The 25992-nt window shown below is 38.6% G+C and overlaps 2 protein-coding genes across 2 annotated transcripts; both read left to right on the top strand.

Moving 5' to 3' along the window:
• The first annotated feature begins 781 nt into the window (after positions 1–781).
• Positions 782–9394, top strand: LOC112561610 (keratin, type I cytoskeletal 10-like). Its single transcript, XM_025234190.1, has 2 exons — positions 782–962; positions 8961–9394. Exons 1-2 carry the CDS (start codon positions 782–784, stop codon positions 9392–9394), a joined length of 615 nt encoding a protein of 204 aa, XP_025089975.1.
• Positions 9230–25992, top strand: LOC112561095. The gene is made up of 25 exons (XM_025233327.1): positions 9230–9367; positions 9929–10196; positions 10541–10712; positions 11013–11060; positions 11645–11782; positions 12602–12876; positions 13200–13408; positions 13880–15183; positions 15389–15651; positions 16067–16250; positions 16950–17047; positions 17454–17514; positions 17741–17925; positions 18163–18364; positions 19192–19319; positions 20368–20584; positions 20822–20911; positions 21252–21397; positions 21779–21934; positions 22951–23147; positions 23591–23779; positions 24224–24419; positions 24616–24775; positions 25361–25631; positions 25852–25992. The coding sequence occupies exons 2-24, from the start codon at positions 9996–9998 to the stop codon at positions 25624–25626; spliced, it is 5085 nt and encodes a 1694-aa protein (XP_025089112.1). The 5' UTR covers positions 9230–9367; positions 9929–9995; the 3' UTR covers positions 25627–25631; positions 25852–25992.

The following is a 25992-nucleotide window of genomic DNA, read 5'->3' as shown; positions in this document are numbered from 1 at the left end:
TACATGCCTTGTAGGTCTTTAACATTGGGCGACGCTTGTGAGATTTTTGTGAAGGCTAGACATGTTTTAAGTTGTTGTTGTTGTTGTTGTAGTTATTATTATTATTATTTTTTTCTCTTTACAGGTTTTTAGTGTCTACGAATCCGCCAATGAGCGTTGGTCACATCAGCCTTGCCAGCGGTGACTAGCGTTGTCACACTATGGGTGCTAGCAGAGACCGGGCTAGTCTCCTACTAGCCCGGCTAGCTTTCTGGCTAGCTGCTCTAGTTTGCACGCCAGGATTGTCCGATCTTTGGGTCCAAGCGCTGCCAGACTGTGAGACAAACCTTCCTGTCGGGGAGCCGGCTTGCCATACCGGAGAAACAAGAATGCGAACTGGGTCCAGGCACACACACGTACAGTTCAGTAGAGGTCAGAATACAAAAGACTTCCTTTATATGGTCTGCAAGATGAAAGGAGATGGTTATTCATTTTTATTTGGGGTACAAAGTTTCTCTTTTGGAAATAATCAGGATCCCATGATACTTTTTTTGACAAACCGTTGGTAAAGGGGCTAAATTTAGGGTTAGAATGGCGTTAGGGGTTGGATTCAGGTTTAGCTCAGAGTTCGGGTGAGGTTTCACTGGTCCATAACAACATCTACCAATGTCTAATATGTCTTCACAAATCAAAGTTGTTCCTGACATTACGCTTACATCAACATACTATTTTTGGAAAATAACTGTTTTGCCAGAACTTTCAAGTTGACTTTGGCGAGAGGAAATTACTACGGTCTAATGCGATGATTGTTGTCCAGGTGAATGGAACCCTCGTGGCCAGAACAGATGTAGGTGGAGGACGCTACGTGACCCTTGACGTCACTGACTGGGTCATCGTGGGCAGCAATGGGCGTCTTCTCAGCGATGGCCTCGGTCGCACGTGGGGTTCTGGACCAGGGGAAGGCAACGCCCAGGGATCTGGAGGTAAGTGGTTACTAGTCTGACCAAGCTAGTTCCATTTTCTCGCTCTGTCAAGCTAAGGGTGATCCGGTGGTGTAACTGTTAACGCCTGTCGCCAATACCGTGAAGGTTGGCTGTCCTGGATTCAGCTCTTGGACAGGACATCAGGCAGCTTCTAAAATGAGATTTCAGACTCAGTGCTCATGTTCCCAGGACTGGAATTCATGTCGAGGCTGCCCCTTCAGCCAGGTGAACTCAATAACCTCTGTCCTGTGTACCGCAATGCGAGCGCCCATCATGACCATGATAGTTTCTGTCGGTCCCACGCCAACTCAAAGGCGCTCAAAGGAAACACGTGCGTCATGGTCCGCAGACTTTACCAGTCTGGATAGGTAAAGCAGAAAGACAAAAAAAAAAAACAAACAAAACTTACCGTGAGAAAAGTGGGCCTCTAACACCTCTAACCCTTAAAGAAATGTTACGGAACGACCTTTAAATTTGCTTTTTTTGTTGTCTCTTGACCCACTTACCTGCCTCTGTATGAATCCCTTATCCGGCTGCCAGTGAGGTACCATTCTTCCATAGTTTACACACTTCCCAAGAGAGTACACGTTGCAAATAACAAGTATACATGACCAGCAGCAACGACAGCCTGTGTTCACTGGGTGCTAGACTCTTCATGACAACAAAGGAGGGGAACAGGGTAGGCCCCGACTACAAAGTCTGTGTACATAGTGTACTCAACCCACTGAAAACATCGAGGACTTCCATCTGTTGTATAGGCGAAGTGCCCTTGGTGTCGGGCAAAGTGGAGAGTCAAAGGTTGAAACGAAATAGGTCAAGACTTTGCGTTCGTAAAATGTCGGCTTAAAAGAGAAAGTCGTTTTATGCACTGACTGTAAAATCTCCCCCTCTCTTCTCTCTCTCAACCGTTGGACATGGTCTGCTTATTCTGTAAGTCTTCGACTGCCTTACAGCATTCTATATTTTGTATGCTTTTATACGTGTAATTTTAGTAGCGGCTTGATGTATATGTGTGTATGTTTTAACTGGAGTCTTGAAATCCCTTGAAATGGGTCAATGACCTTTTCAATTAATTACGATTCAAATTCACATTTTTTCCGTCCATCCTTCTATCTATCCGTTTTTAAACTACAGTATACAAGTTTATGATGAACTATGGAAAGTCCGCTTCTGTGAGATTTCTGGTCTACTTTTGAGACACCTTTACAGGGTCTAGAACTTTTGTTTTTTTTCGTAAAGGCTTCCTGCTTCGAAGAGTTCCCCTAGCTCACCTTTTCAAGCATAAAATGCAAATCTTTAGTTCTACAGGTAAGTACTGTTCTCTTTCTCTCTCTTCTGACTTATTTATGCTTTTATGCTGCCTGAAAACTTATTGCTAGTTAGCTATAGCTACCCACCTTGCTATATATGTTGACATGTTTTTAAACTCCTTGTGGTGAGCCAGTCCATGGTGTAAACCAGAGGTGGCGAACTTTCCATACAATCATTCGGTCTGACATGGCCAAGGCAGGGAAACTACGGTTTCACCAAATATAGAGGCTAATTTTTCAGTTGATAATTTTGTATGGCCCGCGAATGACATTATAATATCCGGATAGCCTTCGGATGTTCCCCCACCCCTAGTCCCAAAAATGAAGTTCGTTTCAGCTCCAATACTTACCTCTATTTCGGCCAACCACGTGAATATCAAATTACCGGCGTCTCTGCTGTGAGGTTATCGTGTTGTTGCTTTCTACCTGTCACTGAGGCACAAAGAACACCTTGTGTCGTTGGTAAGGAGAAAAATCACAGTTTGTCTCCGCCATTTTATGTTTTCGAGACGACATCAAATAAGCTTGGGGGTGCACGTAATTGTTGTGCGTTGAAATAAATTTTGAACAGAATGGCCTGATATTGCGAAATAACATCTGGGTCACGATATCCAGGAACATGACTAGACAGCACACACAGTTTGATAGAAGTTGTAACTTGTTTTTTTTTCGGAAGCCGGATGCAAAAGCTTTCTCGAGAGAAGCAGAGAACGGAGCGTGACTAAACCAGCCTCACGCACAGGTGTCTCAAGGTTCTCGCACCAAGACACCAGATCGACAGGGATAAATAAACTTTGTGTTCCCCGAACAGCACGACAAATAAACAGTCTGTATTCTCTGCTCGAAGGACTGTAGTCCTGGAAAACAGACAAGGTAGCAAGTCCCTAGGACAGCTGTGGGCGGTGTGGGTGGATTGTGCCAGTCCCTTTGTGTCTATCTCCTTCCCAGCAGGGAACAGTGTTGTTGTGCTAATGGTAACATAAAAAGAGAACATGATTGCTCGGTCCTTGTAATGTCTTGTCATGCATAAGGTAGTCTGAAAGGTGAACAGGTGTCATATTCCTTGTTGACTCCTTTGATAACATCTAAAAATGCTGCTGATTTTGTGGAGACACTTAGCTTTGTTGCACCTAACAGAGGGGTGTGTCTTTCCAAATACTTTCCTTAGGAAAAATAACTAAAGATTACACCTGTGCTTGAATGGTGAACTAGGGTAGAAATAGAAAACCTTTACGAAACAGCCCCTCCCCCTCCAAAAAAATAAATAAATAAAAAGTTAGAGACATTATAGAAGTCGAAATCAGGGTGTCAGTAGAAGTCACAAAAAAGAACTTCTTGACGTGTAACAAACAGATTTTTCAGTAGTCTAACACAAGCAGACTTCCTATAGAAATCTCACAGAAGCGGGCTTTCCATGGTCTCACATGTCTCCTCATACTGACAGCACTATGCAGTTATGAAGCTGAAGGTAAGTTCTTACCACGGGGACAATAATATTCCTGTATTATGGAATAACAAAGACAAGCGCTTTGTTTCCATAGTTACGAAGCCTACATCTCGCAGGTGTGGCAAAGATGCCCTGATATAAAACATGAAGTAATATCGATTCAAGGGGTTTCATCCCCCCGCGGAAACGTCTTCATTTTTACACATCTAAGCCAGTCTTGCATGGCTGCAGAACCAGAAGCAATGAATCATCGTCATTATAGCCGCAGTTACTTTCTTCATTGTCATCATTGCCGCCTTCAAATCCACCCCTATCCCTCCATCCTCTATGGCCATATTTTATGATAAGAGATAAGAGAACTCTTTATTTTTCCCGGGGGCAGCTCAATTAAAAAAAAATCACAACACATTCATATGTACCAGAGAGATTTTCGCATTCATATTTCATTCATTCGCACTCAGCACGGCGCTCAAAGGACGCACGGCCGAAACAAGGAAGGACATCCTCAGTCTGTTGGTCCTGCATGCAGGTATACAAAATCAGTGGCCCTGATGGGAGTTGGAAAAATTCTTTCGACAGGACATTACGTCTGTCACCATACACTTTCAGAAGTGTGTCTGTTATATAGAGTCTGAAAAATACTGTGGGCTGCCCCAGTGACTTTTTCCGTACCCCCAGAATTTTCTTTACATCCTTTACTACAGTCCCAAGAAGGTCCTATGGATTGTACCTCTAAATCATCAGCCGACTTCCTACAAGACACACAACGCTTCTGATCTAATCTAGCCCCGAGGGTAAAGTTATCTCTGCTTCACCACTTTGTCAGTTGTCGTGAACGGTTAGGGAACGCAGCGTGATGGCGGCGCGTGTTGGTGATGTTACGCCAGCTATAACCTCTTTGTGTTCCAAGAGAACCAGCTAAATACACTCTTGTGTTTTTTGACCTTCGGATCTTTTTTATCTGTAAGCTCTTGAACGTTGGCTTGAGGGTTAACGCAAGTCAATCATCCTCTCGTTCCCCAAATATTAGTGCGCACGTACCATGCAGTCCCTCGTCTCACGCCACCGTGTTCCTCCGCGAAAAGAAAGAGATGCGCAGTTGTCGAGCGTTAGGAAAGAAGAAGCAGACGAGGCACACCTTAAGCATGTAACATCAGTGTCTTTCGGGAACAAGCCCGATCACGTAGCTGTGTTGGTCCTGTGATCTCACCCTCTGGAGGAGTCGGGATGTAGTTGAAGTAGAGGGGTGATAAGCAGTTAACCTCACACGAACGTTATCAAGCTTCTGCATCGACTTCGAGAGACATAAAAGCGCATAAATGATGGGGGTGTGAAACAATAAAATGCAGCAAACAGGAAAATAGATGTACACGTATCCCCTTGTTCTGGTAATCCTTTATATATCTCTGTAGTTGTCATCGCTATATTGCCAACATAGAAAACATTTGGCTGGATGAAGTCACATGCATAAAAATCAGTCTCAACCCGTCGAGTAACACTCGATCTGAAATTAGGTTTTAATCAATTAGATTAAAAAAAAACTAGTATTGAAGAGTATTATGCTTGTATATTTGAAGTACAAGTTTCTCTGCGTTTAAGTACTGCAGTAGTGATGGTAGCCGAAATCTGAAACTAATACATGATAACATGAAATAACATGATATAAGCCCAGCATGACATCGCTATCAGTGCGATATCAGTTATCAAAATCCTGACCAACACGAAGACACAAGAGAATATAAATCTTCAATGACGGCTGAGATTTTTATTGCGCATTTGTTTGTGATTTTGAAAGTGCGCTGGCACAGGTGGTACCAGTTCCTTGAACGACTTTTTAAGTATGGTAAAGTGTTTATAGTTTAAATAATCTTTTTGTTACAATCAGCTGGAGTACAGTCCTTACAAGCTCGATTTGAAGATGTGGGGAAAGCGCCAAAGGTATAGAAGCTGTAGCCGTGTTAAGAAATTGCTTAACAGCCACTCTCGTGAAAACTACCAAACTGCTAATTACCCAGCACTAAACGAATAACTGAACGTTTTATCGACGTTGTTAAAAAATGAAAGCAACATGCAAAATGATCTGACGATGTTATTTCGAGTGCTTTACATGAGGTGTTGGTTTTTGTTGTATTTTTTTTTTTTTTTTTTTTGGTTGGGGGGAGGAGGGTTGTTCAAGATTTGAGGACTCTCGCGTTTGTTTTCTAAACTAGTAACGCTCCTTGCAGTCCTCGTCTTGTTGGTTAACTGGCAACGGCGACGTCTGCCTGCAGTTAGTGTCGGCGTCATCATTTGAGGACTGATAACCCGTCCAACGAGCGACCCGTGTGCCAGGCCACCGAAAAGTAGGATAAGTGGTTCAGACAGTACACTTAATGAAAACTGCTTGCAAATAGTAGGATCAATGGTAGACCCTTGTCCTAAATTGAGCACTCATGATCTTAGATACGAACAAGAGGATGGCTAAGATTTAGTGGTTGTAAACAGTTTAAAAGCCTAATAGCTCGCAGGTGTCAAAACAGGTTGCAGCGAAATTCACCTCCAGAACAACACGAGTGCATGATCATTAATGATGCTTAAAACCAGCAAATAAAAAAAAAATTAAATAAGTAAAACAATGATGGTCTTTTTATGTGTTCTAAAGAGGTATGCCTAAATTTCGTTCCTCCAGTCTTCAAAATATTACGCATCCCTCGCCACAAATTACTTATGAGACCACCCACTCTTATAAGTGTTTGGAGAATTGTGGTGGTAAGCCAGTTATACCTTGGCTTCAGGGTTCGTAGCAAAATAATAATGATGATGATGTCGATTTGTACAGCGCTTTTCCCCACCATTAAAGACGGGCTCAATGCGCTTTACTAAAAAAACACACATACATAGTAATAATGGATGCTGGTCTCGGAAACAATGAATAAATTGAATTTTTGTCCACATTTTACTGTAAACATTATTATATATTTTCCACAGGAAAAAAAAAAATAGGATGCGTATGATCTAGTTTGCATGCGCCACATAGCCAATGCGTAAATATCGAGTTCTTTATCAATGATCACTCGCGATTAAATAGCACACACACAAATAAACAATTTACGATAAAAAAAAAAACTTTCAAATAGATTTGGACTTCGCAACCGATGTCATTCCCCCCACCCTTTTTCTCTCCCCCTCCCCGAATCCAGTCCCCTTTTTTCTGCCGTAGGAGTGGGCGGGGTTGATGTTGGGAGAAAAGCTTTCTCTTTCAAATGTATGCATTCACAGCTCGTTGTGTGTCTGATCGATCCCTGGTCTTTGTAAACAAGTGTAGTGCCCACTCAGATTGTCCTAGGTACTGACCTATGAAACGTACAGTAATAAATGTTTGTCATTTTAGACCTTTGTCAATGTTATCTCTGTTGCATTGGCTCTTTTTACCCGACGGCTTTTATTATTCCAAGATTCAATCCTATGCAATCCTAGACAAATTCGACTCTTTCTACTAAAAACATTGCATCCACCGACATTACAAGCTTAATTTCAAGGAGTTTGATGATTGCAGAGACTTTAGAAACTGTTTTTATCGTCTATCAATGTCCCTTTCCGGACATTTACAACCCCGGTTTTCAAACCTTCCCAGACGAGTACCACCTTCGAAAATTCGAATTGACCGAGTATACCACCTCCCAACCCTACTCCTACGAATATGTATTTACAGTATACTAGTCTAGGACTTATATAGTCATAGCTAGGTTCGCCGATATTTAGTATTTTATTTAGTCAGTATATATATATATACATTCTTTTATTTTAAAAACCGGGGATTTAGAAGGTCTGTGTATTGTCCGAAACAATTGATAATTTCAGTCTTGATGTTTAAGACAAAAATCGAGCAGCGGTTTCAAATACGGACGTATGAACAGTTAAACATACACTTATGTTTTATCTATGGAATGGATGTCAAAACATTTGACAATATAGTTTCTCCACCACTATACATCACAGTCCCCTTAATATGGAAGAGAACTAAAAAAGTGACGATCATATATGATTTAAATATGACTAGAACATATAATACTTCACTCATTAAATCCGTTAATGTTGTAACAAAATAGTAAAATATTATATTAAGGTAGGGTCGAATGTGCTGTTAAAGAAAGTTCAGCCCTTAAATTTGAGTTCATCTAAAATTTTAATTGCGTTACATTATAGCTTGAAACAGAAGCCATTGAGCATACATGTTTGTATAAACCCTTACGCTGGAAATTCATCAAATAATGAAAATTTGATGTCATTACCCTGGATTGCTATTGCTATTAATCTGCTTCATTATGCACACTTCCTAACAGCCCGCGAAGACTATATAATTTATATATAGAGTTCATTCATAATGTACACGATATAATACATTGTAGCAGCTTTTCGAAGCGCTGCAACGTGGATCGTCTAAAACTACAGTTACATCACGAACTTGTACCCATGGTTACATTTCAAGCTAATCAGTACTCCATGAACAAACCTTTGAATTTCCTTCACACTAACATCACAAACTTTTTGAGGTATCCTGCCCTAGCCTGTCTTGTTTACATCTGTGCACGATCGCTCATCTGAATAACCTCCATCGATGTATAACTTTTCACAGGAAGTTGAAAAAAAAATCGTAAAACCAAAATTCAAGAAATATCCATATGACAGCATTGTAAAATATAAGGTTAAAAGTAACAGTTTTATCGATTTTCAGGCTTCCCCATCCCCTACTAATCATCAGAACTGTTTCACTTTTGGTAGTTTTAAAATGATTTGGAATGGTGGTCTCCCTTGTGTAGTCAGGTATAGTGCGGGAAGTTTGTTTCGGCTGCACGCAGACCGAGTGGTTTTCTTGTATAATTGTGTAACGACAGAAAGTTTATCGACAAGTATGGTAATTTATTGTAAAAGTTTTTCTTTCTGATAAAGAAAATTTTGTAAAAGTACACTTCAAACCTTATCTTTTCCAGAAATTTAACAGACTTTTTTGCAGTTGCATGCATGTTTGTGTGAGAGAGAGAAAGTTTTGTCTGTGGTGAGTTGCTTCTGTCACGAACATGGTGCAGTATAAAAATATTAATATTATGCACATTGTACATTAATTAACACTTATATATGAACAATTTTGCAGTTAGAATTTTATAAATTATTTCATAAAAACAGCTCCTGTTCTATGTATGGTATTTTTTTCCATAAAAAAATTCAATGCCTATGTGGTGTTTTCGAATTGGTTTGGTACAGGTGGCCACGGAGGAAGGGGAGGCAGTCAAGGGGGAGGACTCCTTACGTCAGGACAGTCTGCTGCTCATGGAAGTTTCCGCCTCCCAGCCACTTTTGGAGGAGGTGGAGGTGGATCCTGTGGAGGGTCTGGAGGTGGCATTGTGAATTTGAAAGCAGGAGGCCTCATAAAAGTGGATGGTGTCATTTCTGTGAAAGGTCAAGATGGTGGAAATGGCAGTTGTGGGGGTGGGGCAGGAGGAAGCATCTACATTGAAGCTGAACGCATTCAAGGTGGAGGATACCTGTTTGCTCATGGTGGGAGAGGAGGAAGTGGAAAAGGGGAGGAGGAGGAGGAGGAGGAAGGGTCGCTGTGGTTGTTGCATACAAAACATTTGTTGGAACAGCCTTCACCTTTGGAGGAATGGGAGGTAAAAATTAACATGATCTGGTTCTAGCACTTTTCCATGCCTTGAATATATGATACCTATACTAGGTTCCTAATTATCTGACCAATTAAACATGAAACATTTTTCATGCCTGTAAACCTGTTCATTTGCTAGAGACACTAGCATATCATATATTGTATTAACTACACTGCATCTTTAAATAAATCCACAACTTAAACCTGGAAGCAGCATTTACACTAACTCCTCTCTATATACAGTTCTTTAAAGTACATGGATTTACTTTTTCTATACTACTAATATAAGAGGTATAGTGCAGCATCACTTTTATTGTGCAAATATTCTCGCTGCATATCTAAAAATACCTGATCAAAATTAAATCAAAAGAAAATAAATTGAAGATAATGGAAAAAATAGATGACACTTAGAAAATTTACATTAGACAACTAAAGAAAAGTCAGGCAAGTCATAAAAATATTCATATATTTTAAAAAATGTAAACAGTAATTAAAAGTTACAAAGTACAGGATGGAATATTATATTTAAAACAGGTGTGTTTTAAAATTTGAATATACAAATTTGCAGGTGACGTGGAAGGCCTCATCCCTGGTCTTACATCTGGTGTGAGCTCAACTCTGTCTACCGCCTACACATGTACCCACTACTGAATCCATCAGATTCTAAGTGTTGGCGCCCAGTATCCAACACATCATTTTCTGAGTATATTGAACTGCGAATTCCTAGTGCCTCAAAGTACTATGTCACTTCAATTGAGACTAGAGGTGGAGTTACAGTTCCTCTATATGTCACCCAATATGCACTTCAGTTTTACGACGACACATTACAAAACTGGGTATGGTTACAAAGTTCCACAGCTTTAATTATATTTCAGAGTTGACTTGCAATGATAAAACCTTATCTTAAAATCTGAGATGCTATTAAAATTAAGGTATTGTGGTAAAGAACAGAATCACAGCTTTTATTCGGTTCTTTTCTTTTGCATTATATGGTGTATTATCTGATCATAACAGTACAGTTATTTCATTAAAAGATTTACTTTTAAATTTCAGCAATGTTTTTGTATGTTATATTTTATTTTTTTACTACCTTGAAAATTTCAAACTTAAGTTGTCATACTTACTACCAATTTTAACTTCTTTGTATATCAGATCAAAAGGCACTTTTATTTTCTGCCAGGTTACTATGCTGGATGCAGACTACAACAGATATGTTCCTGGCAATCCTACATACACAGGCACAGTGAAACGAAACTTTGCTTATCCAGTTTTAACATCCAAGGTGCGCGTGTACCCTTATGCATGGACTGGTGGCATCGCAATGGCAGCTCGTCTTTATGGGTACCCAGCCCGTGAGTCACTTTATTTTCTTTGTACTCTAGAACGACTGCAGGAGAGATGTCAAAATATTAGGTAATGTCAAAGAAAGTCAGCTAACATCTACATCTGTTTTGTCCACCAGATTTAAAGTGATCATCTGGTCACATTCTTATGGCAATGTACAAGAATATTTTAAGAAGAATTTACATATTAGTTCTAATTATAGTGTTTTTAATTTTCTGAATTTATTTTTGTGTGTCTTTACTTCAGACTTTCACATGAGTCTTTAAACAAAATTGACCTTTACCAAAACTAGAAAGTTTTATTTTCAGGAACCGATCAGCAATTCATTAATCCAGCATCGTCACCTCTTCCCAATGGTTTGTTTAACAAAATATTACTGGTGTTTGTTTCACACTTTTGTTCTGGTCTGCTATCATAGAGTTTGCGCTATACAAGAATGCATTCAAAATACAAGAAACTGAAGGAGATCATTGTAAGATTTAGACTCATTACTGTCTTATGGTTCAGCAGTTTGTAACAGTATCTCATATTTATAAGATATATTTAAGTTTCAAAATTTTTGATGTGCGTAAACTTAGTAAGCTAAATAAGTAGTTAAAGAGGTGTAATCTGTAATGTACGTAATTTCACTCATGTAATTTCAAAATGGGGTGATACCATAGCCTGGTGGTTATAGCTGGAGCAAAGGTCACTTTGGTTCAAGGACCACTCTGTGTTATGACTGGAAAATTCTGTCTGGTCAACACGCAGAAGTGGGTATCTGATATATTAGAGAAGATGAAGAAGGAGAGGGCTAGTCCATGTATAGCCATAGTGAGCCTGTTACATTCACTGCCCCATATACTAAGATATGGGACTCTTTACTTTTTTATTTCAAACTTGTAAGCTGTGCAGATCAAGAGAAAAGAATAATCTAACAGTTACCTTTTAACATATGAAGGTTGTGCTGGAGGCCCAGGGACAGTGTTCTGGCTCCTACAAGGATCACCTAGTATAGGTGAACTGGAAGTGGACAACCGTGCTCAGTCTGCAGGACTGTTTTCCATCAACAGCAGTAACTTGAACCTCATAACTACAGGCAAGTTCTTGCTGCACAAAGTGTCTGCAATGCAGAAAGAGAATTCATCAGTATACTTGTTTATTTGAGTTTCCGCTTTCCTGTGAATATATACATCCTTTGACCTGTTGTCACACTTGATCATTCTTTTGAAAAAAAATGCAGATTTCCATCCACCTTCCTTGTACATGTCTATATATTTTTTTTGGCCAGGATATACTCATTAATGTCAAAGTAGAATCAATATCAGAAATCTCCAGTCTTGATCTTTGGCGCCTTTTCGTAGTTAAAGTCAGAATGCTGCTTTTAAGTTTTAAGTCAAGCAGATTCACCATTCAACATATAGTTAAAAACCTGAAGACAGACATTAAAAAGATGGGTTGCACCTTGAACTAAATAAGATAAAAAAATCACAGGATGGAGGTGACAGGAGAGTGCTTGCTAGCATCCCGTGACCAAGGAAGGAGTAAAGGCTTAGGAAGAAAAAAATAAAACTAAACATGTTTTCCATGAAAGTTGAATCGAATCAGTTTCTTTAGTTTCTTTCTCTAAAAGTATTTTAAAAGCATATTAGGAAAAAAGTTAGCATCGGGGAAAAAAAATCACAATGAAATAGACCTATTTTTTAAAGTTTTTATTCAGACTGCATCTCAATAGATTTGCAGAAAAGGCTCATGGCTGGTGTTAGGATGAAAAGTATTAGGCGTACTACTTTAATACTTACAGATTTTGAAGTCACACATGACTTTCTTACAACAGCAAGGCTTGTGAATGTTGTATTAGTAAACAAATATCTCACTGCAGAAGTCAATGTCGTTTGTCATTTTTTCAAACAATTAGGTGCAGCAGGTTGGCTCACTGATGCTTCACAGGACTTGGACAAAATAGTTTTGAAAAATGCAGCCATTTTGGTCACCGATGTGGATCTAGATGTTAGTGACATAGAAGGTGATAATACATCACTTATTTATTTGAAAGAATCCAGGAGTATCCGGATAGGTAACAATTTTGATGCCAATAAGTATGTGATGGATTTAGCAACACTGCAGCTTGCAGAAGATTCAGACATCACCCTTAAAATGTGGAGCTACATCATGGGAAGATTGGATGTTAAGGTACTGATTTTGGAATGTCAGTTTTCTCAGTAAGCAAATTAATAGTTTGCATATAAGAAGCAAATGTTAACTCTTGTTCATTTAGGATGCTTCAAAATGTAATCTATCAGCTTTCTGTTATAATCTCTTTCTCCATTCATGTGCATCCAGAGTCCTGATAATTTTGTCGTGTCATTTTTGTGAAATAACACATTTTTATAATGCCTTGTTTTCTGAAGTGTGATAGGCTGCAGGAGTTGATAAAGATATATTTTTAATAATACTAACTTATACTATATCTCTAAACATTTTCTTATATCTAAGTTATGATTGCATCTCATTAGGGTATTGTGGAGCTGACAGTTGAAGGTAACTTGACTCTGAAGACACAGAAGCTTGATCTCTTACGGCTGACTGGATTAGAACATTCAATCATCACGATAGTGGGTTCATCTACCTTTCCACTGAATGTAACTACACTACAGATAATGGGAGATTTTCATGCTCAGACAGTGCAGCTCAGCAACTTGCAGGCTTTGAGTACTGGACCTGGGTGTGTAAGGCTTAATTCTGGAAGGATATTTTTCTTCCTGTAGAATGAATCTGTGCTTTTTCAAGCATTGGATCCATTTATGTAATATCACATCAAACTATTTTTCATGCACCTGATTTACCCTGTATTTGTTTGTTTTTGATGTTAGCGAGACCCCTACACCTTAATCTATGTTTATAATTGATTTTTTGTAACTTTGTCTAGTGCTGTGACACACAGGAGTTGATAGTTATCTTTCATCCCATCTTTATTGAAACGATGGGTCTTTTGCTGTTTCACCATCAGCCATTAGAAAGAACTATACCTACTACAACAATTATATACACAAATTTAAATTATATTCAGCTCTTTAAATACTAATGTTGCTTTTGTGTTAAAAAAACAGTAACATTATCTAGACTCCAGTCCTTTCTTCCCATATTTTCTACAAAATGTTGACTCTGGGCCTGTTGGCATTCATTTATATTTCAGATCAAATGTGACCTTTGACCCTGCAACCACTGATACATACATGGGTAGGACTGTAGACATCAGGGGTTACTTTGAACTACAAAAGCCAGTCTCCTTCCAGAACTGTGAACGTTTAATGATTGATGGTGGAAGCCTCATTTGGAAAGGGTCTGACTCTTTTATTGTGAGTTGCATGAATATCACCATCAATGGATTCTTCCAGCCAACAGGTGACATTATCTTTGGCCGGGACATTCGAGATATCATTGTTGGTCCTTCTGGAAGATTCCAGTTCAGTGCAGATGGACCCATTTTCACTCATACCTTAAGTGTTTCAGGTGTCATGGAAGTGAAAAACAAAGTCATTCTGGAGTCTCCTGTTGAAGATGACAGGAAAATCACAGTATTTGTAGTTCATAGTCCACAAGGGAAATTACTGCTGGACACTCAAAATCAGTCCCTGAAAGCAAATGGTAGTGTGGTTCCTGCCAGTTTAGCATCAGAACTCTTCGCCGACAAAATAACAGTCAATGGTCTTTTTGATGCTTCAGCTTTGGCACTTCCAGCCCCTATATCAAGTCTGACTGTTGGAAATGGTGGAAACTTCACTTTTGACCCCACCTCAGAATTAATTGTGGATGTCATATCTGTTAATGGTGTTTTCTCGTCTCAGTCTCCTTTGAATATCTCAGGGGCCAGTCTAATCCGTACCAGGTCGCTAACAGTGCTTCAGAATGGCACCATGACCTTGGATGCTGCTGCACAGAAAAAAGGACAGTACTCTGGTGTTTCATATATTGTTGTTGAAGTTGTGATCGTGGATGGTTTGTTCAAAGCAGGGAAGATGATAAACCACAAACCACCATTGGTGCATGGTTGGAATCACATGGCTGTAAAGGGGCAACTAATATTTTACCCCAATGATACCTTCTACCTCGGATATGGAGAAGTTTCTGGAATCTTAGAATCTGTAACACCTATCACAATTTTACGGCCACCATCATTTGAGTTGAATGGAAACCATTTTGTTGTTGATTCTGGTGGACAAGTTAAACTAGGAATCCAAATGGCATCAGACTCAGCCAATCATATCGAATTTGAGCACCTTGAAGTCAAAGTTAATGGACTGCTAGATTCTGGGTTCCAAAAAGCAACACCAAGTGCCTCAACTGTCTCTCAGATCTCCAAGTTCCTGGTCACTACCTTGCTTGTAGCTGGAACTTTCAAGTCGGATTCTGTCAACATTATTGGGGAAAGTGTGACAGTATTTGCAGGAGGCATAATCACAACAGCTGGAGGTGGATATAAAAGTGGTGCTGGACCAGGTGGGCTGTGAATGCATTGCTATATTTATTACATTATTTGTAAGGATGATGAAGATGATATTAATAATTTGTGCAAGAAATGATTTTGACCATCATTTCAGCAAGATCTCATTCAGATTACTTAATTGAAGCTAGAAAGTTTGAGAAGTGCATTCAGTTTGTAAATATTAGTGATCCTTTTTTATTTTTATTTCTCGTCTTCCAGGTGCTGGCATCAGTTCACCAAATGGTGGGAGTGGTGCAAGCCACGCTGGTCGTGGTGGTCAAGGAAACACAGCAGCTCCCTTCACCCTGGCTACAAATCTTCCCTATGGTTTCATCTATGATGCAGACACATTTGGCAGTGGTGGGGGTGGTTCCTCCCTAACTGCTGTTAATGGTGGACGAGGAGGAGGATACATCAGCATCACAGTATCTCAGAGATTTGAATTGAATGGCACTGTATCTGTGGATGGACTGCCTGCAGGGGTATGGATTTCAAAACAGATGTTTACAAATAATAAATAATAAATTATAGGAAAATTTTAATAATAATGGATATTGGTGGTATTTAAAACAGCTTTTTGCTGTATTGACTTCTGAGAATTAATATCTGTACTAGCACAATAATATATCTTGGAGGGAGCCAAAAATGTGTGTGCTTGCATACATTCATTTATGTGCTCTGCAGACCTGCATGTGTAGTGTTTTTCATGAAACCCCTTAAAATTGATGGTTGATGTGTAAGATGATCATAATTAAAAGAGTGTAACTTCAAGGTGAATTTTATTTTTTTAAAGATTATTGTAAGTGGACAACTAAAGTAGTAATAGCAATTAAGCTAACAGTCTGTGCCTTCTAAAGTTGGAAAGCTTATAAGCAATATGATTGTGAAATATTGCAGGCAGCCAATGCAGGAGGAGGGAGTGGTGGCTCATTAAATGTACAGTGTAATGCATTCACCGGAAGTGGCAGAATCTCAAGTAATGGAGGCAATGGTCTTGGAAAAGGAGGTGGTGGTGCTGGTGGTCGAGTCCGTGTGAAGTATTCATCTGGGGAGTTTCTGAGTGGCCATGTTACTGCATATGGTACACTTAAAATCTTTGTCGTGATGATAATAATAATTATGCTGCTGCTGATGATGATTTGGAAGAGCAGGAGGAGGAGGAAGGTTTTTTTTTCTTGTAAAGTGATAGAGTAACATTCACATCAATTCACAACACTAAAGTCTTGCATTCAGACATAGGCTGTTTGCATTTATATACTGGGAGGGAAATTTTGTGGAGCTTGAATAGCAAGGTAACAGAAGGATTTTATATCGAAGATTTTATGGACTTTACAGAGAATAAAATGTGTAAATATAAATGTGGCACAATCAAAGAAATGCAGGTAAATTTGCTTGTGATTGTAGAGCTTAAAATGTCCTTTATTACTATTAAAACATAGTGAGATATACTGGAGATGAAGAGTCATGGCTAGAGCAGAGTTGACCACTGAATCCTAATCTGTAAAGCAGATTGTCAGTAACAGGGAAAACATTGTTTTTTCTCTTTATACCAAACAGTTTTCCATCATTGACTTGGCACTTTTTATCTAGTCCTAAATGCAGCCATTTATTTTGCTACATGTAAAATGGAGGATGTCCTTAATAAAATGGGATTTGGAGTGATTGCTTGGGATGTTGAACATAAGTTGACAGAGACTATGGTCAGAGAATAATGGACAGGATGTTGAAAATGATGGAGTACACCACAAATGTTATGGGGCAGTTCTTTTTCTCTTAACAGGAGGAGCTGGTGCAGAACCTGGTGGGCCTGGGTTGATTTATCTTCATGGTGACGACATCAGGAACTTGAGAGTGGACAATAATTGCCAGAAACCGGCTGTAAGACTATTAATCTGAATAACACACATACACAATCACACACATCATTATTGTTACAGTTACCATTTTTTTTCCTTCACTCTGTCAACATTGCTGTTTCTTATTATTTGTGCATTCTTTAACATTCATGCCTATGATTTCTCATAGCACTATTTTTACCGATATACATACATGCTAATACACTTACATGTCTAAGCTATATAATATTTTCTTTAAAACTAATAGGCACAAAATGTTTTAAAAAAATGGAAAAAAATATTTTTCCAGAACTGCAAACCTTAAGAACTTTGAATAAACATCAAACAACTGCTGCTTCTCCTATTGAATTTTTGAAAGATGTGCCCTTATAAGTAAGAGCTATTGTCCTTAAGTATAAGTTTTTGACATTTTAAACCTGGTAAAACAGGTAACAGAACATGGGGGTACATGGGCTGATGAATCTACCTATCAGAGCTACATTTCTACAGGTTTGTTTCCTTTTTTATGCTTAATGCCTTTGTTCTGTTACATTTACATATTTGCTGCATAACAGTGAGGGATGGATAAAGGGGGCTCTACTGATGTTTGAGAAAGGAACATTTATTTTTATAAGTTTAAGTATAAAGACCAATGCATTTTATTGCAATATCTCAATTTTAATCTACACATATGTGTGTTGATTGCTTGCATTTAGTGATATGGTGTTTCTGACAGGTGGAATTGCCTATTTGCTGCCAAAGACATCTGACTTTGTTTATGATTTTACAATTCTGGAAATCTATGGTGGAGCTCACCTGACATTTAATGGCACCCGCACAAAGGTCAAGAGTATTCAGATCATAGGTGATGACACAGGTCACTTGCATGTTGCACCTGGGCATATCCTGGAATGGACACAGGTAACTTTCTAAACCAAACAATTTGTTTTAATTATAAATCTCACTCAAATTTTAAATAACTTCCAATGTCAGTGCCAGCTGAAACTTGGTTGGACTGTTGACAAAACTTGTCTGTTTTTTCTTGTTATTAAACTGTATAGACATTTTTTAAAGAGTTCATTGTAGCAATCATAGTAAAGGTTTCATCCCTATGCAAAGAGACTATGGTTTACTGCTTGAACATTCTTGGTCTGGAAGGATACCGAGTACAGAAGAGCGAATATGACTTGGCTGTTGTACCTCTACCTTGGGGCAGAGTGGATTTTGCCACCTGCTCCAGTTGAAATTCGCCCTGGTCTGACCTCCCCTGCTACATGTCCAGCATCATTCGTGCGTGGCAATCTATTGAAAATATGGGGCAAGGTTACAGGTGACAAAGCAAGGCTGATCATTGGTCCTGGTGAGTGATGATATTGATAATAATTCTATTAATAGTGGAAAGAAGAGAAATAATAGAATAACAATAAAAAAAGAAACACTTCTGTAGTTCCTTTTCTCACTTGACTGTGAGTTCAGTGCTTTGAATAAGAGACCAGCAAGCTAACAAAATATCAGAAATTGAAATGCAAACTTTAAAGACAAGGAGAAGGCTAAGCAGAGGGAGGGAAAGATTGTAAAAAAGGAAGTTACTGGATATATCCATGCAATGATAATCTGTAATTGTGCATGACGGTTGGAACCAGTGTACTATCAAATTTTTTCTTTGGAAGATTTATTTTGAAAACACAAAAAGTTTGTTTGGCTTTATTGCTTTTTTTTTGGGGGGGGGTCTCCTTTTTTTTTTTTTTTTTTTTTTTTCTTTTTGGGTTTTTTGTATCCTCACATCTGCTTAGACAATAACTACAGAGGGAAGCCCTCATAGTCTGCTATGGCTGCAGAAAGATGTAATTACAACATCCAGAAAGATGTTTAATAGGGGGCCACCCTTGATGGACGCCTGCTGTTATGTGAAAGAAATCTCCCATTTGGTTATTTAGCACTACTGCACTCATTTAATTCTTATATAGTGCTTTCATGATTTGGATGAGACACTCTTTGAACTACAAACAAAAGAATACCTAATGAAACTTTCTTATCAAAGTCATTTTCCATCCTATTTATGCAAACCAATGGATATACTGTGCTCTAGGATGTGCTTTTTTATGTAGCAGGAGCATAGGTTGGTGTTCTAATCACAAAACTGTAAAATGGAAAAGTCTTCACACTGAGTCATTTTTATTCTTTCAGAACAAACTGTTTCCTGGGAACTGTCTGCTGCTCGCCACCTGAAGTTTGTTAGTGTCACAGTACAAGATGGCGCAAAACTGCAATTTGTAAATCACTATGGAAACACTAGTGATCAATGGGAAATCATGGTAGATACACTAATGAATGTAATTTGTGGAATATGTGGTAGCTGTGACCTCAATGTTTGAAAGTTTTCTAATCTTCACTTTTAAGCAATATTTACCAAAAACAAAATGGGGTTTCAGACAAGATTGTTTCTCTTCACCAAGAAAATTTATCTCAGCCCTTTCACTTGCATACTATCTTCAATTCACTGCCTGAGGAACACAAAATCTGGGAGCTCTCTGTTGACCTTTTCAAAAGCTGTTTCCTGGGGAAAGTTGTGCAGAGTAGCCATTACTCTCATGAGAGAGTGATCTACTCTTTGCTCAAATTGCTTAGCCTGGATGAGAAAAAAGCCTTGAGTGACCAAAACACTAAAAATAAAATTGAAAAGTGGTATCAAGAGTAATTTATTATTTTGTTGTCTTGATTTCAGTAGAATTAGAATACCAATTAGACTATAGGGAGGGGGGGAATCGATGTTTTACACCCAAGCCAGCAACTAAGGCTATATCATGGCAAGGTAGCCACCCCTGTAAACAGATGCCACATGCAGAGAAAAAACAGTGTGTCTGAGAACATCAAACCTTCACTGAATTGGTGGCAGGCACTAACCTTTGTACCACTGGATCACTAAGACTATAGATGACAAGGAAAGTCTAAATACTTGACACCATAGACTTGACAGTAGTGACTCAGGATTAGAGGATGGACATGACATGTCAGGATTTATTGCTAGGGTCAGAGAAACAAGAAGATAAGCGAGGGTGCTGGAGAAGGACTGGCCATGAAGAGAGAAGAATTGCTAGCAGCTGGCTGTGAGATTGAGAGAAATAAAATACTTGTCAGCAAAGACTGACTTATGTTTGTGAAGATGCTGCACCATCAGCATAGCTATTTTGTTTGCTTTCTGGCATTTGGAGTTGTGATTTCTGGGTGAGGTATTGATAGAAATATTTTTAAAGAAGCGTGCACTATTGTCTTAATTTTGAAGACTGCCATGTATTTGTATATGTGACTAAGGATCGTTTATTTTGATTTTTTTACTGTCATTTTAATACTTCTTTGTGACAGACTGCCAGCTCTGACAGCAGGTATGAGGCCATGTTCCTGATAGAAGGAGGTGGTTTGATAACAGCAGATACCCTTTACATCAACAGCAATATCATCCAGATTGATGCTTCAGGTGCTCTGGATGTCAGAGGGCATGGTTTGCTGGCAGGACCTGGAGAAGGGCTGAGAGGGGGTGGCGCAGGACATGGAGGGCGGGGAGACAGAAGCACTGCTACAAGTGAGCTCTCCTCTTACTCTCATCGTATTCTTGACCAAAAGTAATCACCTCCACAGCAGGCATCCTGACAGAAGTGCTATGCAAATTCTTTTTAACGAACTTTATTTTAAAGCTGGGAACATTGCAGTATTGATATTTGTATATGCCTATGTATTACTAGACATGTTACAGTTACTTCTGTTGGCTACACACTGATTGGCTGTTACTTCAGGTTTTGCACGACCTTTTTCATTTCAGACTCAGTGGCAGGTGCTATTTATGGATCATTGTATGAGCCAGACACCTTCGGAAGTGGTGGGACTGCTGCCACAAACAGCAGTGGACGTGGTACACTTAATTTTCACAATTTTATGTCTTCACTACAAAACAAAATATACACTCTCAGAGATGAATTATACTGCTGTGAAATATTAGTGAATGATAATAACTTCATTATACATGTATTTTTCTGGCCCTTTGATAGAGAATGGGTCATTATTTAATTATAAAATAGACTAGCTAAATAATATAAGGAACCTCTTTTACTCAGAGTGTTTTTCTGTGCTAGGAAAAGGTATGTTTGAACAGTAGTAACAGCTGTTATTCTGTACTACATTTTTAGTCTTCATGTGTTTGCATAGGGGATCAAGGAGAGACTTTTATATTTTGGCAATTTATGTTTGTAAAGGTGGTGGAATTTTGAAACTGGTAGCAAGGAAATCTCTCATACTGGAAGGTCAGATTTTAGCAGATGGTCTAGCAGGAGCTGCAGGAGGATCTGGTGGTAGCATCTGGCTGGATGTCCTTGAACTTGAAGGGTCAGGTTCACTCTCAGTAAGTAAATCAGGCATTAGTCATTTCTTTTAATTACACTTAATGTGATTCCTGTTTTTTCACTTTAGAATTCTGATTTTATTTCTTTTCATTATCTGCATGAAAGGTTATTTTTAAAATGAGTTTTTGCTTAACAACTTTTAATCATATTTCAATACATCCATTCAGGAATTATTTTTATCATAGTAAATCCTTGAATGTGAATCTGTTTCTTTATAAACCTAAAAAAATTAATTAAATTCTGAAATATTGACAGCAGCCTATATTATTCAGAATTATTTAAAGCAAAAACTAGAAATAGAAATGGTATAGAAGGGAAAACTGAAAGTTAAAATCTAGATCATAAATTCCTGCCATGATAGCAGTGACTAATATTTCTAGGCTAATGGCGGAGATGGTGCTAATTCCCGTGGTTCTGGTGGTGGAGGTCGCATTGCTGTTTACTACAGAAAGACACAATGGTGGTATGGCTCCTTGGCTGCCTTTGGTGGTTCATCTGGAGGAAAGTATGGTGGAGCAGGAACTATATTTCTCAAGGTGATTCTGTGATTAAGACTGAAAGAGGAACACAATAGAAAAAAGGCTATGGTGAAGTAATATGAATTCATTTTCTTCACAAGCATAACAAATCCAAAAATTAAGAGAAAGGAACTTCAAAAAAAAATATATAGATAGATAGATATTGTTTTGCACCCATAATAAGCATAATATTGCAAGAAATAAGAGAATTAACTTTGAAAATATATATTTCGTTACAACCACACCATGCAGGTACATGACAAGTTACATGTTCTTTTACTCTGACAAAAAAACCGACCTGACCGTGGGCTAATCCTAATAGTTGATACACAGAGATAAAGTAAAATAATTTAACAATATAATTCTTGGGAACAGTTATTCCAATATAAACGGTCCTCTGGTCACTAGCAGTAGTCAGAATTCAGGACAGTTCATTCTTTCTTGACGATGCTAATGAGAAGTAAATCCAATTGCTCCTAACACAGATAATCCAATTTGAACTGGGTTTCAGAATACATGTTTCTTAAGATACAGGGTTAATAATACAAGGGCTGGCCATTGATACATTGAAATACACAACCACAGACTGCAAAGCGTTTGTCAGGTCCTCTATAAACAAATTTAGGCACAATGTCTCGGCATTGGCTCTTCACTTCTTTCAATACTACAATGTAAAAACATCTCAGCTTTTAGCATCTACAGTTAAAATGTACAAAATATCCTCCACTCTCAATCCAATGTTCTCACTACTTCTCCTTTACTCTGGTCCATGATTCTCTCTCCCTTGCATCCCAGGTCTTTTTACATCATTTATACACATTCAGATAAAATAAAGTCATTCACATGGCACTAATGTTGAAATATACAGAAAGACTATAAACATTTTTAAGGAGCCCTATGGAACAGCTTAAAATGACCAGCTTCTATCACACACATCACATTCATCCAGGGTTACAATAAATTTGGGGCATGGACTGGTTGGTGACAATATTGCACCCTGGAAGTTGATCAAATCCTCATAATATATTATCCAGGATGCAACTCCAGAGGTAAACAACAGAACACTAATCATTGATAATGGAGACCAGTCCCTTGGATACCAAGTCACCAACTACAGTGACTATCAAAGTGATGCTGGTCGCACCTGGCTCATTCACAACACATCTGGGCCATTTGAAGATGTGCGCATTCAGGGTTACTCCCACTTAGCCCTTCATCCAAGTCTCACAATGTATGCATTTTTCTAACATTATGATAATAATAAACCACATCTTTGTTTGATGTCACATAAATGTTATCTGCCTTTGTTACATTTACTAAACATTTTTAAATATTTTTTTTAAGTTTATATACTTTCCCATTAATTTTGTAAAGGTAGTCTTGTCTTTTAATTCTCCACCTAAGTTGCTTTTTGACTGGAATTGGAATAACTAAAATTCAATCTAAAATGTGTCGAGAAGTAAATCAGTGTTAAACTTGTTGCTATTGTAGTTGATGAGTTTATTTGAAATGAAATAGTGTTGTCAGAAACAGCTGTGTACATGTAACATAAGCATGTTAGAAGCATGCCTCAGTTCCAGCTGTCATGGAGATTATGAAACTACTTAAATCGTAAAGATAGCTGCTCATACTTGAAGTCCTATGTCGTTAATGAAGTTCTCTAACTGTTGACAGGCCATATGAGCTAGTCAGTCATGTAATATCAGGAGACAATACGGGTGTGCTGCACATAGGTCCAGGTCAGACAATGGCTTTCCGATTGGTGGATGAAATTGAGGCTTTTGCCAATGTTTTCATCTATGATGGAGGAACGCTTCTTCTCCCCTCTTTCTTCAGATGTAGAAGTGTCACCATTACAGTCTGGTAATGCTTCTTTAACTGGGGTATATTTTGAGACAAAAATATCTTTGGGATGTGTATGTTTTGTGTCTAGTGCACAAGAAATATTAATAAAATATGTTCTAATTATAGCAAAGGGAATATTAACATTTCTTAATTTAAAATAAGGGAAATGGACAAATCGGAAAGAAGAGTTTTAACATCATAAGCGTACTCATTTAACTACCTTACAATTATGTCAGAAACCTTAAAGCTTGTGAAATGGACATGGTCCGCTGAACACCAACATTTTGCCATCACCTTATTTTGAAGCTACATCCCCTTCTGCACCTTCTGTCATTTGTAAAGCACCTTGAGCTGTCCACAGGCCAGGATAAGGTGCTATACAATCAAAAATTATTATATTATTAAATGAAAGATGAAATCCCTTCACATGTTGGTGAGGACACATTCTGTACTTTATTTCAGGGGAACTCTTGGCATTGATGAAATTGAAGTGTCCAGTGGCTGTCATTTGCTGTTTGGACTCACTGGAAAGATTGCTGGTTCAGGCTGGACAAGTCCTGAAGGCATCTTGCGTGTGCCCACACTTACCGTAGCTGATGGTGGGGAGGTCACTGTGCCCCCTGGGCTTACAGATGATCAAAACAGCCTGACACTTGAGGTATTTATATTATGTAGTTTTAGAGCTTTATTCCATGTCCTAGAAACCTAAGTAATAATTTTACTAGATTACTTTCCAAAAATATCAAGTAATTAAACCTCATAACATTTAAATAAGTTTAAAATATTGACTGGAGCAAAATATGTGAAAGGGAAATGTTCAGATATGTACTTCCACTTTCCTATTTTATTCTCAGGTGGGAAACCTCAACATTCATGGAGGTGGGATCATTCATGCAGTTCAGCTCAACATCAGTGTGGGCAATCTTACAATTGATGATCTTGGTGTTATGGCTGGTGACTTTCATACTGTGCCCTGTTCAGAGGGTAATGGGCAGGGTGGAAGTGGTGCATCAGGCAAGTAAAAAAAATAAGAAAACATTACCTTTGAGACATTACAGTGTCTCTTACTAGTTTCATGAGCAGCATAGGTTTCTTGTCCTTAGTGATAATATTGTATTCATGATTATACTTTTTAGTTTCTAGGTACTAGGGATCATTTCATTCCACTTAAATGTAGAAATACTGATTTATGAAAACTGCTTAATGCCTCTTCAAACTCTTACATAAAATCTGTGAAAATAAACAAAATGCATTGATAAATTTGATTGATATGTCATTTTTAAAGAAGGGAGGATAAATGGTTCTGTGAGCAATAACATATTTGATACTGCAGATGGGAAATTTTATGCTTTAGCAGTACAAATCAATGATGTATGACTTTAGTATTTGATGCTTTAGTTTTAGCCAGAACTTTAGATGTGAACACAGCAACTTGACTGTTGTACAGCAACATCACTGTTGTCAGCTAAACAGTTATTGTGAGCACATCGACATCACTGTTAACTTGATCTACAAATGTGAGCACAGCCATATCACTGTCAGCTTAACACTTATTGTCAGCTTAATGATGCCATTATCAGCAAAACTGTATTCTGACAGGTGCTGGGCATGGTGGGCGTGGTGGCCGAGGATCTGCACAGCCTTCTACTGGACATGCTTTTGGCTCACTCTTCCATCCTTCCACACGTGGCTGCAGGGGTGGAGCCAGTGACACTGGCTTCCTTGGTGGGCAAGGTGGAGGTGTCATTTACTTGAAAGCTACAGGCACAGTGCATAATGATGGAACTGTGCGTTGTAATGGTGAGGCAGGCTTACAAGCTCTGGAGGAGGCAGTGGAGGCAGCATTCTTATGGAAATTGGGCTAATTCAGGTAATGAGCTTGGCAAGCCCCCCCCCCCCCCCAAAAAAAAAAAAAAACACAAAAAAGGCAAATCCTGAAGATTTTTGTATATTACATGAGGCTTCCTTTTTTATCAGTACAGGTTGTATTGGAGTATACCCCAAATGGGGTAAAATGCCAAACTAGATCAGCGAACTAAATGTGTGTTTGACTGTAAATGATCATGCATTGTTAATTGACTGTTTTCCAGGGCTATGGCAGCTTTGAAGTGACTGGAGGTGCAGGAAGTAAAAATGGAAGTACTGTTGGAGGAGGAGGGTCTGGCGGAAGGATAGCAATGCATTTTTCTGACAACAAGACATTTAGTGGGGATTTCAGTGCCTTTGGTGGA

The sequence above is a fragment of the Pomacea canaliculata genome, linkage group LG4 (assembly GCF_003073045.1).
Source record: "Pomacea canaliculata isolate SZHN2017 linkage group LG4, ASM307304v1, whole genome shotgun sequence".
NCBI lineage: Eukaryota > Metazoa > Mollusca > Gastropoda > Architaenioglossa > Ampullariidae > Pomacea > Pomacea canaliculata.
This window is presented reverse-complemented; position numbering and strand designations above follow the sequence as displayed.